General features: G+C 21.5%; 1 protein-coding gene across 1 annotated transcript; it reads right to left on the bottom strand. All coding sequences in view use genetic code 6, as the record gives it.

The window, feature by feature from the left end:
* Window positions 1-7,698: 7,698 nt before the first annotated feature.
* On the bottom strand, window positions 7,699-15,858 carry TTHERM_000424471 (hypothetical protein; the record flags this gene model as incomplete). Its single annotated transcript, XM_012797044.1, has 2 exons — window positions 7,699-8,609; window positions 15,585-15,858. 2 exons carry the CDS (start codon window positions 15,856-15,858, stop codon window positions 8,158-8,160), a joined length of 726 nt encoding a protein of 241 aa, XP_012652498.1. The 3' UTR covers window positions 7,699-8,157.
* Between the last annotated feature and the right edge of the window lie 655 nt (window positions 15,859-16,513).

Genomic DNA, 16,513 nt, shown 5'->3' with positions numbered 1-16,513 from the left:
TATTTAAAACCTTTGATAGTTTTTGAAAATACCTTGAATCAATAAATGTCGATATTATTGAAATATAAATTGATAAATATTCTTTTATACACTTTTAATTGATGTTATAAAATATGAATTTGTAAGTCAGATGAAGCACTATTAATAATTTGAATGATTTATTAATTTTTATTAAGTATAACCAAATAATTAGCAGAGTAAGATGCAAATTTAAATCTATGAATGGTGAAGAAATCAAAACAAATAGATACCAAAAACTAAATTTTTCGCTGTTTTTAGCTTTTAAAATGTTAAAAATATATCATATAATTTTTAAGAATGAATTAATATTATTTAAAAGCAAGAATACAACGATAGCAACTTAAATTATTATGAAAGATGATTCTTTTCTTCGAAATTTATAAATAGTTAGAAGGAAACAATTTTCACCATAAAATCAAAAAATTTTTATGTTCGATTGAATTAATTATTGATTTGATTTGTGAGTATAATTATCTTGTAAATTAAAAATTTGATATCCATCAAAACACTATATCTGATAATTTATGTTTACATTAAATTAAAGACAATAAAGATATTTATTTGGAAATTTGATCGATAAATAATACTAAAAAATTTTCCATATTTTTTCACTTGCTTTAAATTTTATTTAATAAAATAAATTCCTTCTATTCACATACCTAATTTTTTTTGATATCTCAAATATTCAAAATAAATTTATAGCTCAATTTCTGGATAATATTACGAGTTATAAAATAATCTAGTGATAGAATTTTTTAAACAAAAATTTTTTAAAGCTTGAAATTTTAAATGAAGTATTTTTTTTCAATTATTATGAAAAAGTTTTAGTTAAGCAATAAATTGAAATTCATACTTTCTATTAATGAAATAAGTATTAAAATGAGAATAATATTTTATCAAAACAACCATTAAGTACATTAAATTCAAAGCATTCAATTGACAGTATTTACTTTACTTTATTAATATTTCTTTTATTAAAAATGCTTTGAAAAGAGAGTTTACTCTTTAAATCACATATATATGCACACAGTTTATTTAATAAACAATCTCAATTTTTAATCATGTGTCTAATTAAAAAATTGTATTGTCAATTAATATTTTCTTAAAAACAATAAAATAGCAAGATAATTTAAAATAATTTATCACACCTAGTAAATAATCTAAATTAAAATGAATAGTTTTAAAGTTACAAAATTTTAATAAATCACTCATAATCACAATTTAACTATAAATGAAATAAATAAAACTTTATTTGTTAAAAAGCAATTTAGACATCATATGAATTAAATAATTATGTCTTTATTCAAATATAATTTATAATTTTCTTAAAATAGTCATCTTTTTTTGGAATTAATTTAAATTTTTGTTCAATTTCATCACAAAATTATGCATTGAAAATCATCAAAATTAATCTAAAAAATTATTGTTCTATCTTTCTTTTTTTAGAAATAACCTAAAAAAATACCTTTCTTATCTTTGATAAAATTTTAGATTCATTTATTTAAGACTATTTTTATTGTAACTAAGAGATTAAGAGTAAGGTAAATAAAATCTCTTCAAAATGCTATATTGAATAATTTATTCATATTAATTAAAGATATTTATTATGGTATAAAGAAATTAAAATATTAATATAAAATTCTTATGAAAATATTTTATGTCTTAGCAGTTTAAACTCTATTTTCAAGCCAAAAAATAAATAAAATATTAAATGAAAGTATTTATTAATTATAATTTTCTATTTGAAATCAATCATAATCAATGTTATAAAATTTTATTAAATACTTCTAAAAACCTTACAGACAATTAATAAATTTTCTTTTATTATCATGAACATTAAATATTACCAAGAAATAATATAAACAATTCTTTGAAATCAACTTATTATTAGTTGTCGCCAAAATCCATTAAAAATTTACTATTATTTAGTTGCTTATTGTTAGATAGAAAAAAATTATGTACAGGACTTAATCGATATAATAAAAGTATCTAACAAATATTAACTTGTTTCTTTGATTTATCAATCAACCAAATTTCAAAATTGTTGTTTAAATAATTTTTTTAATGTCAATTTTTTTTTCATTAATAGCTTTTTTTCAAAAGTTAGAATCAAATAATCTATTCCAAATTATTGCCAATTAAGTTCGCAATTGATTGATCAACTTTTACATTTTTAAAAATTTATTTATCAGAATCATTCTCATTAACATTAAAGAATCTTTTATTATAAAAGAAAATTTTAATCATATTGCTTACTACTAAATATAAATAAAGTATAATATTTATATTTTACTAAATGCAATGAATGATAAGCCATTGATTATTATTTATTCTTTAAAACAATTATTTTAAATTTATATTCAAAGATTTTTTTACTTTGTTTAAAAGTAAAATAACTTAAATTGAATAAATTATTTTTTTTATTTATTTATAAATTGTTTAATAAACCTCAGACTAAATTAATATTATTATTTATTATGTACTTTATACTAGGCTATACTTTTAAATAAAAAAACATGTTTTATAATTAGCTCAAATTTTTTTATAAATAGTTGGATAAATTTTGCTTTATTTGAAATCAAAGTAAGCATGAAATGGTTTTTTGTTATAGATAAGAAAATTTAAAAAAGCTAATATTTAGAAGTAAACTATTGTAAACTGGTATGCAATCTTTCTAGTTTTAAAAAATATCTTAATCTTTTAGAAATTCTTTTATACAGATTAATATTAAATTACATTATTAATAATGATTAAAAAAACAATTGGGTTTTGAGTAAGAATTGAATATCATCTGTAAATTTATTGAGAAAAAGAAATTAAGCCAAAAATTAAATAAATATTTCCTTCACTTATGAATAATAAATTATTCATAATAGTAAATTAAAATAAAATTTAAGATATTTTAACATATTTATAATTCCTAATAATGCAAATAAAAGAATTCCTTATTTTTTGAATTATTACTGCTTTAAATATTAACTAATTGACTTCTAATTCTATTTTTTAATCTAATTCATAAAAATATATCAATTTCATATCATATTGATTTGATATTCATTAGATTTATATTTTTAAATTTATTAAGGTTAAAAAATTAAAGAAGATATTTATTATATAATATCAAATATCTAATGCTATTCAAAACATATATAAATATCTTTCAATTTCTTAATATTATAAAATTATAAATAGAAAATTTAAAAGATAAGGAATAATAAAATATTAATTAATTACACAATATTTTTTAAATTAAATATAAAATAATTAAAACTCAAGTAATATTGATTGAGTATCAAATAAATAACTTCATGAAATTTATTTTGCAACAAAAAGACAAGAAAGAAATTAAATTAAATCCTTCAAAATATTTTTTAAATTCTACCTTTTTATCAAAATTAAGCATTTTTTCTAAATTTTGCCTAAAAATATTTATTCCTTGTACGCGATTGATACAATCGTATAGAGGAATTACGGTAAATGCAGAATACAAGTTATCTTAAAATAAATGAATAAGTATAAGAGTGGATAATATTTTAAATTCAAAAAAGATCCAGAAAAAATTTAACATTTTTTAACTTTACTCACTATTAATTCTTAGTACTTAAACTGAGTCAATTAGAGCAAAAGAGTAGCTGTATAAGAGAATATAAATATAAAAAAGCAGCTAAACAATGTAAATAAGAAGGAAAGGCAAAATAAAATAAATATTATTTTGCTTTAATATATTTTTTTTTCTTCAAACATATGAAAGCAGATAGAAAGAGTTAATTAAAGCAAATCATAAAATATCTTAAAAAAATATCCAAGCAAACAATTATACATACATATTTAGAGGTGGTTTTATTTTATAAAATATAATTGATAAAAAGTAAATAAAAAATAACAAAAAAATTAATTTGTGTAATTTAGTTCATTAATACTGATGTAACATAGTATTTTATATTAATAAATGTATATTTTCAGTCAAATATCAAATATGTGGTTACTTAAATTTTTTTGTTAAATAATATTATTTTGTTTGTTTGAATTTTAAAACTTACTTAAGTTTTAAAAACTATTTTTAAACAATATCAAAAAATAAAATAAATTTAAATAAGATATTAAATAATTACAACAAACTTGTAAAATCAATATTTAAAATCATCAAAAAAATAGATAAATAAAAACTTTTTTCAAAAAAAAATAAATATTTTATTCAAAACAATTATTTGATTACCGATTTAAATATTTATTTAGATTTTTTATTTCGTATTTAAGGTTAAATTTTAAATTATTAAATATCATCTTGTTTTATTATTCCATTTTTACCACTTAATTCTAATAATCAATCTATTAAGGTGAAGTTATAACAGTTTCTAAGCAAAATAATAATCGTAAAATTAAGTTAATTAATTAAACAATACAATAAAAAAACATATTTACTAAAATGCATATTATATACTGTAAAATGCTCGTTAATTAAGGTATTTTTTTCTTAAATTTTTTTGTTTGATTATGGTGTAATTTTTTGTGGGTTTACTTTTTTTCACCTCGTTTTTGGTGTTTATTTATTTTATTTTTTTTAAATGCATATTTATCAAATATTGTTTTCTAACTAAGCGATAATAATAATGAGCTTAAAAATATTCTATCTAATATAGTAGTGAAATCATTTCACAAACACAAGATCAGCATATCTGACTCATTTTACATTTAAATATTTTAAATTATTTTTATTTTACATATCTTTAAATATTACAAAATCATTTTAATTTTTAAACTGTTTCAAGAAATAATTCTATCATAAATCTTAAAAAACTGCTTTTGTGCATATAATTTATTTATCAATGCTTTGTATTGTAAACTTTGTTTCTTTATTTTGAAAAACCAAAAAATTAATTGATTGAAAGCAAAAAAATATATAATTTAGTTCAAACTAGTTTTTTTCTATGAAAATTTCTATTTCCATTCAAAACTCTTCTTAAAAAGCTATTTGTATAAAATCTAATAATTGATTTAACAGAATAATAGTGGAAAAAAAGAATGATTAAAAGTGTTGATTTCTTTCAAAACTCTTCTTAAAAAGCTTACTTAATTTATATTTTTGTGTATAAAATCTAAATTTAATTAAGGATACAGAAAATTTGTGGAAAAAAGAGTAGCTATTGAGTTAATTACTTTGATAACTCTTCCTAAAAAGCTTAAATTTTTTTATTTATGTGTATAAAATCTAATATTTTATTAAGTAAACTAAAAAATTGTTGATAAAAAGAGTGGTTAATGGCATTGATTTCTTTCAAAATCTTCTTAAAAAGCTTAATTTATATATTTATGTGTATAAAATCTCATATTTGATTAAGTAAACAGAAAAACTGTTGATAAAAAGAGTGGTTAATGGAGTTGATTTCTTACAAAATCTTCTTAAAAAGCTTAATTTATATATTTATGTGTATAAATTCTAATAATTGATTAAACAGAAAAATAGTCGAAAAAAAGAGTGGTTAAAGCGTTTATTTCTTTCAAAACTCTTCTTCAAAAACTTAATTTATGTTTTTGTGTATAAAATCTAAATTTAATTAAGGATACAGAAAATTTGTGGAAAAAAGAATAGCTTTTGAGTTAATTAATTTCAAAACTCTTGCTTAAAAGCTTAATTTTTATTTTTATATGTATAAAATCTAATATAAATCTGATTAATTAAACAGAAAAATTGTTGATAAAAAGTGGTTAATGGCGTTGATTTTTTCAAAATCTTCTTAAAAAGCTTAATTTATCTTTTTGTGTATAAAATCTAAATTTAATTAAGAAAGCAGAAAATTTGTGGAGAAATGAGTAGTTATGAGCACTAATTTTTTTCAAAACTCTTCTTAAGAAGCTTAATTTGTATATTTTTGTGTATAATATCTCATATTTAATTAAGGAAACAAAATATTTTTGGAAAAAAGAGTGCTTGATGGTGTTAATTTCTTTCAAAACTCCTCACAAAAATATTAATTTATATTTTTCGTGTATAAAATGTAATACTTAATTAAAGACACAGAAAATTATTGGAAAAAAATTGTGTTTAATTACTTTTATTCCTATCAAAACTCTTCTTAAATGCTTAATTTCTATTTTTGTGTAAAAAATCAAAATTTGATATGGAAATAGAAAAATTGTGGAAAAAAAACGTGATAAATACAGTTTAGAAATTTAAAAATTATTTAATCTTGTAGTAACGTTTTATTATTTGAATGGCCTATTTCCAACTTCATTCTGAATAGAAAAATAACTAAAAAATATTTTAAATAAACTAGTTGTCTAAAATTTTATTTTTATTTTTTTGTTAAGAAAAAGCCAGTTAATTTAAAAATATTTAAGTCTTTTTTGTATTTTATTTGTATAATTTTATGCTATTTTGATTCTTCTATCCCTTCAGATAGATATATTAAAAATTCTTATAAATAATTTTTTCATAGCAAAATAAAACAATTTCACAACTATTTAGCCATATTGGTTATGCGTAATATCTATTAATCAGAGATTTTTAAGTCAATTTATAATATTATTTTTTAAAAAAATTATTCTTGTAGAATTATACTAATTGTCAAAAACTCAAACAAAATAATAACTTTTTCTTTTCAAGCTTACACATATCTAAAATTACAAGCAACCTTAATAATGATTGAAAACAAAAATAATAGATTAGACAAGCTTGAAATCAACTATTGCTTTGAAAAATTAGATTACTAGTAATATTTTCTAATTTATGGTTTTTATTTATATATATATTTAGTTCATATGAAAAGTTAACGCATATTCATACATCATCCATCAATTATATAACAAGTATATTCTTAATCTTTAAAATATCACTATTTTTGCTGTAAATGATCAAGTTTGTATCAGGATAACATCAATATATAGTTGTCTAAAATTTTATTTTATTTTTTTGTTAAGAAAAAGCCAGTTAATTTAAAAATATTTAAGTCTTTTTTGTATTTTATTTGTATAATTTTATGCTATTTTGATTCTTCTATCCCTTCAGATATAGATATATTAAAAATTCTTATAAATAATTTTTTCATAGCAAAATAAAACAATTTCACAACTATTTAGCCATATTGGTTATGCGTAATATCTATTAATCAGAGATTTTTAAGTCAATTTATAATATTATTTTTTAAAAAAATTATTCTTGTAGAATTATACTAATTGTCAAAAACTCAAACAAAATAATAACTTTTTCTTTTCAAGCTTACACATATCTAAAATTACAATCAACCTTAATAATGATTGAAAACAAAAATAATAGATTAGACAATCTTGAAATCAACTATTGCTTTGAAAAATTAGATTACTAGTAATATTTTGTTATTTATGGTTTTTATTTATATATAGTTAGTTCATATGAATAGTTAATGCATATTCATACATCATCCATCCATTATATAACAAATATATTCTTAATCTTTAAAATATCAATATTTTTGCCGCAAACGATCAAGTTTGTATCAGGATAACATCAATATATTATTATTTAAAAATTTTTTTGCTTAACCTTATTACTTATTCTTACTTTTTAAATATATCCCCATCAAACATGCTTGTTTAATGAAGTTATTCAAAAATTGATTTAAATCATAGAACAAATGAAATTTAAATATAATTAATTAATTAAAGTAATAAAAAACTAAAAAAAAATTTCCAAGAATGAATAAATTATTAGCTATTTTAGCTGTAATCTCAATTATATTTTCATCTGTAAATGCAAGTGGTGCAGATGTTAATTGTGGTACTTAAAATCCAAGTGGTAGTAGCCTTGACTGCAAAGGATGTGGTACTACTAGTGCAGCCATAGCTTTTTTCGTAGTTTCTCCATCTCCAGCTTGTAAAGTTAATGATTGTACTGTTGATCCAACTGGTAATCTCAACGGTTGGATGTGTAAATCTTGCAGTTTTTTAACTACTCCTGTTGCTGCTTATGGTGTTGGCAAAGTCTATCTACAAGGAACTGCTTGTACCAATGCTTGCACTGCTGGTTATGTTGCTGATCCTAATTATATTTGCTAAGCAATTTACGGAGCAGATGTTGCTTGTGGTACTGCAAATTAAGCTGGTGGTAATGCTTCTAGCTGCAATGGATGTGGTGCTACTAGTACAATCTAAAATTTTTTCTCACCTTCTGCAGCAAATAACTGTAAAGTTTCTGATTGTACTGGTAATCCAGGTGCTAATCTCAATAGTTGGATGTGTAAATCTTGTAATGGTAACCCTTTTGCTCATGCAGCTTATTTACCTGGTAAATTTTACAATGGATCTGCTTGCGTCGCCAGTTGCCCTTAAGGCTAGGTTGCTGATTAAAATAATGTTTGCTAACCCATTCTAGGTGCTGATGTTGGTTGTGGTACTACAAATTAAGCTGGTGGTTAGGCTACTGACTGCTAAGGATGCGGTGCTAATAGTACAATCTAAGCTTTATTCAAAGTATCTGCAACTCCAAGTTGTGATGTTATTGATTGTACTGCTAATCCAGGTGCTAATCTTAATGGTTGGATGTGTAAATCCTGTAATGGTAACCCTGTTGCTAATGCAGTTTATTCTGCTGGTAAATTATTCAGTGTAAATACCTGTGTTGCCACTTGCCCTATAGGCTATTCTGCTGATAAAAATAATATTTGCTAATTAATTCCTGTTCCAGGTGCTGATGTTGCTTGTGGTACTGCAGGTACAACTGGTGGTAAGGCTACTGACTGCAAAGGATGTGGTACTAATGCTACAATCTAAGCTTTATTCACACCTTCTGCAACTCCAAATTGTGAAGTTACAGATTGTACTGCTAATCCAGGTGCTAATCTTAATGGTTGGATGTGTAAATCTTGCAATGGTGCCAATAACGCTCATACAGCCTATGCTGCAGGTAAATTTTTCAGTGCAACAGCTTGTGTTGCCAGTTGCTCTAATGGCTAATCTGCTGATTCAAATAATATTTGCTAAGCTAACTCTATTCCTCTTTCTAGTACTGGCTCAAACTTGTTAACTTTGGCTTTTACTATACTTTTGTTATGCTTACTCATCTGAGAAATATATAAATATAACTGATATTATATTTTAAAACTGTAAATAATTTTTCATTAATAAATTTATAATATCTGAGTAGAGTATTGTGGTTTATTTTAAAATTTTTAAATCTCTATTTTTTTTAATTTTGTTAAATAATTTCTTAATAAAATAAAATTTAAATTTAAAGTTAAGAAGTATTAAAATGATTGCTAATCCTGTAATTAAAATATCACGAACTGTGTAGGTACATACAGATGATGATATTTCATTTAATTTTTATGATTTTAAACTAATTTTACACTTTCTATTTTTTAATTTTTTTTATCAACTTAAAATTCAGATTATTTCACCACTAAAAAAATAATATGTATTTTTATGTAAATAAACTACGGTATTATCTATCAATACTAAAAAATAAATAGATAAAAATTCACGAAATAGAATATTTTTTTTTTTTTCATATTTAACTATTATTTAAATTTTTAATTTCATTTTAAAGCTTATTATTCCAAGAAAATAGGCAAAGTAATGCTTATAATTATTATCCTAGTTATCCATTTCTTTTTTAAGTAATAATTTTACTAGCAGCTGAAAATAACTATCTACAAGACACATTTGATGTCATTATAGTAAATAAATCTCTAGATGCTACTTTGAGTTTTAAATACTCTGAGTTGTGTGAATTTTTACTTTTAATATATTACTGTATTTATAAAGAGTAATCTTCTTCTTCTATCTTGACATTATTATTTTCTATAAATTTTTAAAAAGAAAATATACCTAAATCTTTAATTACCTCTTATTCTTATTTTTCTTTGCTTATTTCTTGTTAGCTATTTATGTTTAAATGTTTTAATATATCTTAAATTTGTTGAGAAATAATATATTTTTACTACTTTTCTTTAATGTAACTTAGTTTGATCCATGGGTCTAATGTAGTATAATTGATATAAATTTTTTTAATTATTGTCTGATAATATTTCATTCATTTTTTTAATCATGACTTTTATACACTTTTAAATAATTAGTATATTTTCCGGTTTTGAATTAGCTAATGCTAGCTTAGAGTTTAAATGAGAAAATAGTCCTTCAAAAATAAATAATATTTTTATACTAAGAACTTCAGATAAGATGAAAGTATTTTTGTTGCATTATAAAATGGCTTAAATATGTCTTTTAAGCTAGTCAATAATTCCCATTCAAGTTCGCTTAATTCTATTTCTTTTAATTTTTCTTCGCCGGATATCAAATATTTCAAAGTTTTCTGTATTAAATTTGCTCATTCAATCATAAAATATTTGCTGTCTCATCATGTTCGGCATTCTTATAAGGGTTTCAACTCAGATTTATTTATTTATTTTTGATTTATTAAGAAAGATTGATTTTATTTGGACTTTTTTTATAAAAATCAAAAAAATTTTATGTTAGATTGATTTAATAATTGATTTGATTTGTGAGTATAATTATCTTGTAAATTAAAAATTCAATATCCATAAAAACACTATATCTGATAATTTATGTTTACATTAAATTAAAGACAAAAAAGATATTTATTTGGGAATTTGATCAATAAATAATACTAAAAATGTGTCCTTATTTTTTCACTTGCTTAGATAATATTATGAGCTAAAAAATAATCTAATGATAAAATTATTATAACAAAAATTTTTAAACTAGAAACTTAATGTGAAGTATTTTTTTCAATTAGGCTTCTTTTATATTATAGGAAAAAGTTTTTACTTCAACAGTAAATTAATATTCATGCTTTCTATTAATTTAAACGAGTATTATAAACTAGAATTATATTTTATCAAAACAACGATTAAGTATATTAAATTAAGAGCATTCAATTGACAGTATTTTTACTTTACTTTATTTATATTTGTTTTATTAAATATGCTTTGAAAAGAGAGTTTAACTTTAAATAATATTTCATGCACATAATTTATTTAACGATAAACGAAATCTAAATTTTTAATCATATGTGTCTAATTAAAAAATTCTATTGTCAATTTTTTTTTTCTTAAAACAATAAAATAGCAGAAAATTTAAAATAATTTTTTATACCTAGTAAATAATCTAAATTTAAATGAGGAGTTTTAAAGTTACCAAATATAAATAATATTACTCATAAACATAATTTAACTAAATAGGAAATAAATAAAACTTTATTTGTTAAAAAGCAATTTAGATATTACATAAATAAAAAAATCTAATAATTATGTCTTTATTGAAATATAATTTATAATTTTCTGAAAATAGTCATCTTTTTTAGAATTATTTTAAAATCTTTGTTCAATTTCTTCACGAAATTTTGCATCGAATATCATCAAAATTAATCTAAAAAATTTTTGGCCTATCTTTGTTTTTTTAGAAATAACCTAAAAAAATACATTTCTTATCTATGATAAAATTGTATATTCATTCATTTATTTAAGACTATTTTTATAGTAACTAAGAGATTAAGAGTAAGTAAGCTAAATAGAATCTCTTCAAAATACAATATTTAATAGTTTATTCAAATTAATTAAATGTATTTATAATGGAAAAAAGAAATTAAAATATTAATATGAAATTCTTACTAAAATATATACTGTCAAAGTATTTAAAGCTCTAATTTTCAAGCCAAAAAAATAAATAAATAAAATATTAAATGAAAATATTTATAAATTATAATTTTCTACTTGAAATCAATCATAATCATTGTTATAAAATTTTATTAAATACATCTAAAACCTTACAGATAATTATAAAATTTAATTTTATTATTATGAACGTTAACTATTACCAAGAAATATTATAAACAATTCTTTGAAAAAAACTTTAGATTAGTTTTCACCAAATCCATTAAAAATTTACTATTATTTAGTTGTTTATTGTTAGATATAAATTAATTATGTGCAGGACTTAATCAATAGTAAAAGTATCTGACAAGTAGTAACTTACTTCTTTGATTTATCAATCAACCATATTTCAAAATTATTGTTTATATCATATTTTTTAATATAAATTTCTTTTCATTAATAGTTTTGTTTCAAAAGTTAGAATAAAATAATCTATACCTAATTATTGCCAATTAAGTTCGTACGTAATCTATTCATGCTTTACATTTTAAAAATTTATTTATCAGAATCATTCATTCTCATTAACAATTAAAGAATCTTTTACTATAAAAGAAAATTTTAATCATATTGCTTACTACTAAATATAAATAAAGTATAATATTTATATTTTACAAAATATAATGATAATCTATTGATTATTATTTTTTGTTTTATAAAAAACATTTTTATGTTTAAAACAATTATTTTAAATGAGTAATATTTATATTAAAACATTTTTTTTACTTTGTTTAAAAGTAAAATAAAACCTAATTAAAAATAACTTAAATTCAATATATTTTTTTATTTTTAAATTTTTAAATAAACCTCTGACTGAATAAATATATTAGCTTATTTATTCTGTACTTTATTTGGCTTTACTTTTATATTTAAAAAAATTCTTAATAATTAGCTCATATTTTTTTATAGATAATTGGATAAATTTTGCTTTATTTGAAATCAATGAAAGCATGAAATGGTTTTTTGTTATAGGGAATGTAATTTTATTAAACTAATATTTTGAAGTAAACTATTGCAGCAAATTGGACTGTAAGCTTTAAAAAATATCATAATCTTTTAGAAATTCTTTTACAAATTAATATTAAATTACATTATTAATAATGAGAGATTAATACTGTAGTGAAATCATGTCACAGGCACAAGATCAACTTATTTGACTCACTTTACATTTAATTAATAATTTTAAATTATTTTTATTTTACATATCTTTAAATATCCATATATATATTTTCATTTATCAGTATATTTAATTTCATATTATATCTTTAAAGAATATCTTTTATAGCAAAGTATTTACAAGATCATTTTAATTTTTAAACTGTTTCAAGAAATAATACTCTTAAAAAACGGCTTTTGTGCTTAAAATATATTTATCAATGCTTTTTATTGTAAACTTTGTTTCTTTATTTTCAAAAACCCAAAATTAATTGATTGAAAGCAAAAAATATATATATTTAAGTTCGAACTAGTTTTTTTCTATGAAAATTTGTATTTTCTTTCAAAACTCTTCTTAAAAAGCTTACTTAATTTATATTTTTGTGTATAAAATCTAAATTAAATTAAGGATGGATACAGAAAATTTATGGAAAAAAGAGTAGCTATTAAGTTAATTACTTTCAAAACTCTTCCTAAAAAGCATTATTTTTTTATTTATATGTATAAATTCTAATATTAGATTAAGGAAACAGAAAAATAGTTGATAAAAAGAGTGGTTAATGGCGTTGATTTCTTTCAAAATCTACTTAAAAAGCTTAATTTATATATTTATGCGTATAAAATCTGATAATTGATTAAACAGAAAAATAGTGGAAAAAAAGAATGATTAAAAGTGTTGATTTCTTTCAAAACTCTTCTTAAAAAGCTTATATAATTTATGTTTTTGTGTAAAAATCTAAATTTAATTAAGGATATAGAAAATTTGTGGAAAAAAGAGTAGCTATTGAGTTAATTACTTTCAAAACTCTTCCTAAAAAGCATAATTTTTTTATTTATATGTATAAAATCTGATATTTGATTAAGGAAACAGAAAATTTCTGGAAAAAAGAGTGGTTGATGGTATTAATTTCTTTCAAAACTCCTCTTAAAAATATTAATTAATTTATACTTTTAGTGTATAAAATGTAATATTTCATTAAGGACACAGAAAATTTGTGGAGAAAAGAGTAGTTGTTAGCACTAATTTGTTTCAAAATTCTTCTTAAAAAGCTTAATTTATATATTTTTGTGTATAATATCTAATATTTGATTAAGGAAAAAATATTTGTGGAATAAAGAGTGGTTGATGGTGTTAATTTCTTTCAAAATTCCCTCCTCTTAAAAATATTAATTAATTTATACTTTTCGTGTATTAAATGTAATATTTAATTAAAGATACTGAAATTTTTTGGAAAAAAATTGTAGTTAATTGCGTTAATTTCTATCAAAACTCTTCTTAAAAGCTTAATTTATATTTTTGTGTAAAAAATCAATATTTTATATCTTGTAGAATTATATTAAATGTCAAAAACTCAAACAAAATTATACTTTTTCTTTTCAAGCTTATACATTTTTAAATTACAAGCAACCTTAATAATGATTGAAAACAAAAATAATAGATTAGACAAATTTGAAATCAGCTATTGCTTTGAAAAATTAGATTACTAGTAATATTTGTTATTTATGGTTTTTATTTATATATATAGTTAGTGCATATGAAAATTTAACTCATATTCATACATCATCCATCCATCCATTATATAACAAGTTAATTCTTAATCCTTAAAATATCGCTATTTTTGCTGCAAGTGATGAAGATTGTATCTGAATAGCATCAATATATTATTTTTAAAAATTTTTTGTTTAACCTTATTACTTATCCATACTTTTAAAACATAAAAAAAAAAATTCCCCATCAAAGATGCGATTGTTTTCAAAAATTGATTTAAATCATAAAATAAATGAAATGTAAATATAATTAATTAATTAATTAATTAATTAAAGTAATAAAAAACTATAAAAAAAATTTCCAAGAATGAATAAATTTTTAGCTATTTTAGCTGTAATCTCAATTATATTTTCATCTGTAAATGCAAGCGGTAAAGATGTTAATTGTGGTACTTAAAATCCAAATGGTAGTAGTCTTAACTGCTAAGGATGTGGTACTACTGGTGCAGCCATAGCTTTTTTCGTAGTTTCTTCATCTCCAGCTTGTAAAGTTAATGATTGTACTGTTGATCCAACTAGTAATCTCAATGGTTGGATGTGTAAATCTTGCAGTAATTTAACTACTAGTGTTTATGGTATTGGTAGAGTTTATCTACAAGGAACTGCTTGTGCAAGTGTTTGCAGTCCTGGTTATACTCCAGATCTGAATAATATTTGCTAACCAATTTACGGAGCAGATGTTGCTTGTGGTACTGCAAATTAAGCTGGTGGTGATGCTTCTAACTGCAAAGGATGTGGTGCTACTTATACTATGTAAACTTATTTCCTACCTTCTGCAGCAAATAACTGTAGAGTTTTTGATTGTACAGGTAATCCATTTTCTAATCTCAATAGTTGGATGTGTAAATCCTGTAATGGTAACCCTTTTGCTCATGCAGCTTATTAACCTGGTAAATTTTTCAATGGATCTGTTTGCATCGCCAGTTGCCCTTTAGACTAGATTCCTGATTAAAATAATGTTTGCTAACCCATTCTAGGTGCTGATGTTGGTTGTGGTACTACAAATTAAGCTGGTGGTTAGGCTACTGACTGCTAAGGATGTGGTGCTAATAGTACAATCTAAGCCTTATTCAAAGAATCTGCAACTCCAAGTTGTGATGTTATTGATTGTACTGCTAATCCAGGTGCTAATCTTAATGGTTGGATGTGTAAATCCTGTAATGGTAACCCTGTTGCTAATGCAGTTTATTCTGCTGGTAAATTATTCAGTGTAAATACTTGTGTTGCCACTTGCCCTTTAGGCTATTCTGCTGATAAAAATAATATTTGTTAATTAATTCCCGTTCCAGGAGCTGATGTTGCTTGTGGTTCTGCAGGTACAACTGGTGGTAAGTCTACTGACTGCAAAGGATGCAGTACTAATCCTACAATATAAGCTTTATTCACACCTTCTGCAACTCCAAATTGTGAAGTTATAGATTGTACTGCTAATCCAGGTGCTAATCTTAACGGTTGGATGTGTAAATCTTGCAATGGTGCCACTAAAGCTCATACAGTCTATGCTGCAGGTAAATTTTTCAGTGCAACAGCTTGTGTTGCCAGTTGCTCTAATGGCTAAACTGCTGATTCAAATAATATTTGCTAAGCTAACTCTATTCGTAGTCCTTATACTGGCACAAACTTGTTAACTTTGGCTTTTACTATGCTTTTGTTATTTTTAATCATCTGAGAAATATATAAATATAACTGATATTATATTTAAAAACTGTAAATAACTTCATTAATAAATTTATATATTCTGAGTAGTGAGAGCATTGTGGTTTATTTGAAAAATTAATTTTTAAATCTCTATTTTTTTTCATTTTGCTAAAAGACAAATTTGTTAAATAATTTCTTATTAAGAGTAAATTTAAATTTAAAGTTAAGAAGTATAAAAATTATTGCTAATCCTGTAATTAAAATATCACCAACTGTGTAGGTAGAGATGGTTGATATTTCATTTAATTTTTATGGTTTTAAGCTAATTTTACACTTTCTATTTTTTTTTATTAAATTTTGAAAATCTTTTTTTAGAATTTAATGCCTTTTCTAAATTTTGAACATAAAAAATTTTTTCTTAGAGTGAAAAAATTCTTTTTACTTTCCAAAAATTTTCTAAAATGTCCTTAATTAATGAGGAATTACGGTATATCGATATTTAAAGATAA

This window comes from Tetrahymena thermophila (genome assembly GCF_000189635.1).
Source record: "Tetrahymena thermophila SB210 genomic scaffold scf_8254671, whole genome shotgun sequence".
Taxonomy (NCBI): domain Eukaryota; phylum Ciliophora; class Oligohymenophorea; order Hymenostomatida; family Tetrahymenidae; genus Tetrahymena; species Tetrahymena thermophila.
The sequence above is the reverse complement of the archived record's forward strand: the minus strand, read 5'-3'. Positions and strand labels throughout refer to the sequence as shown.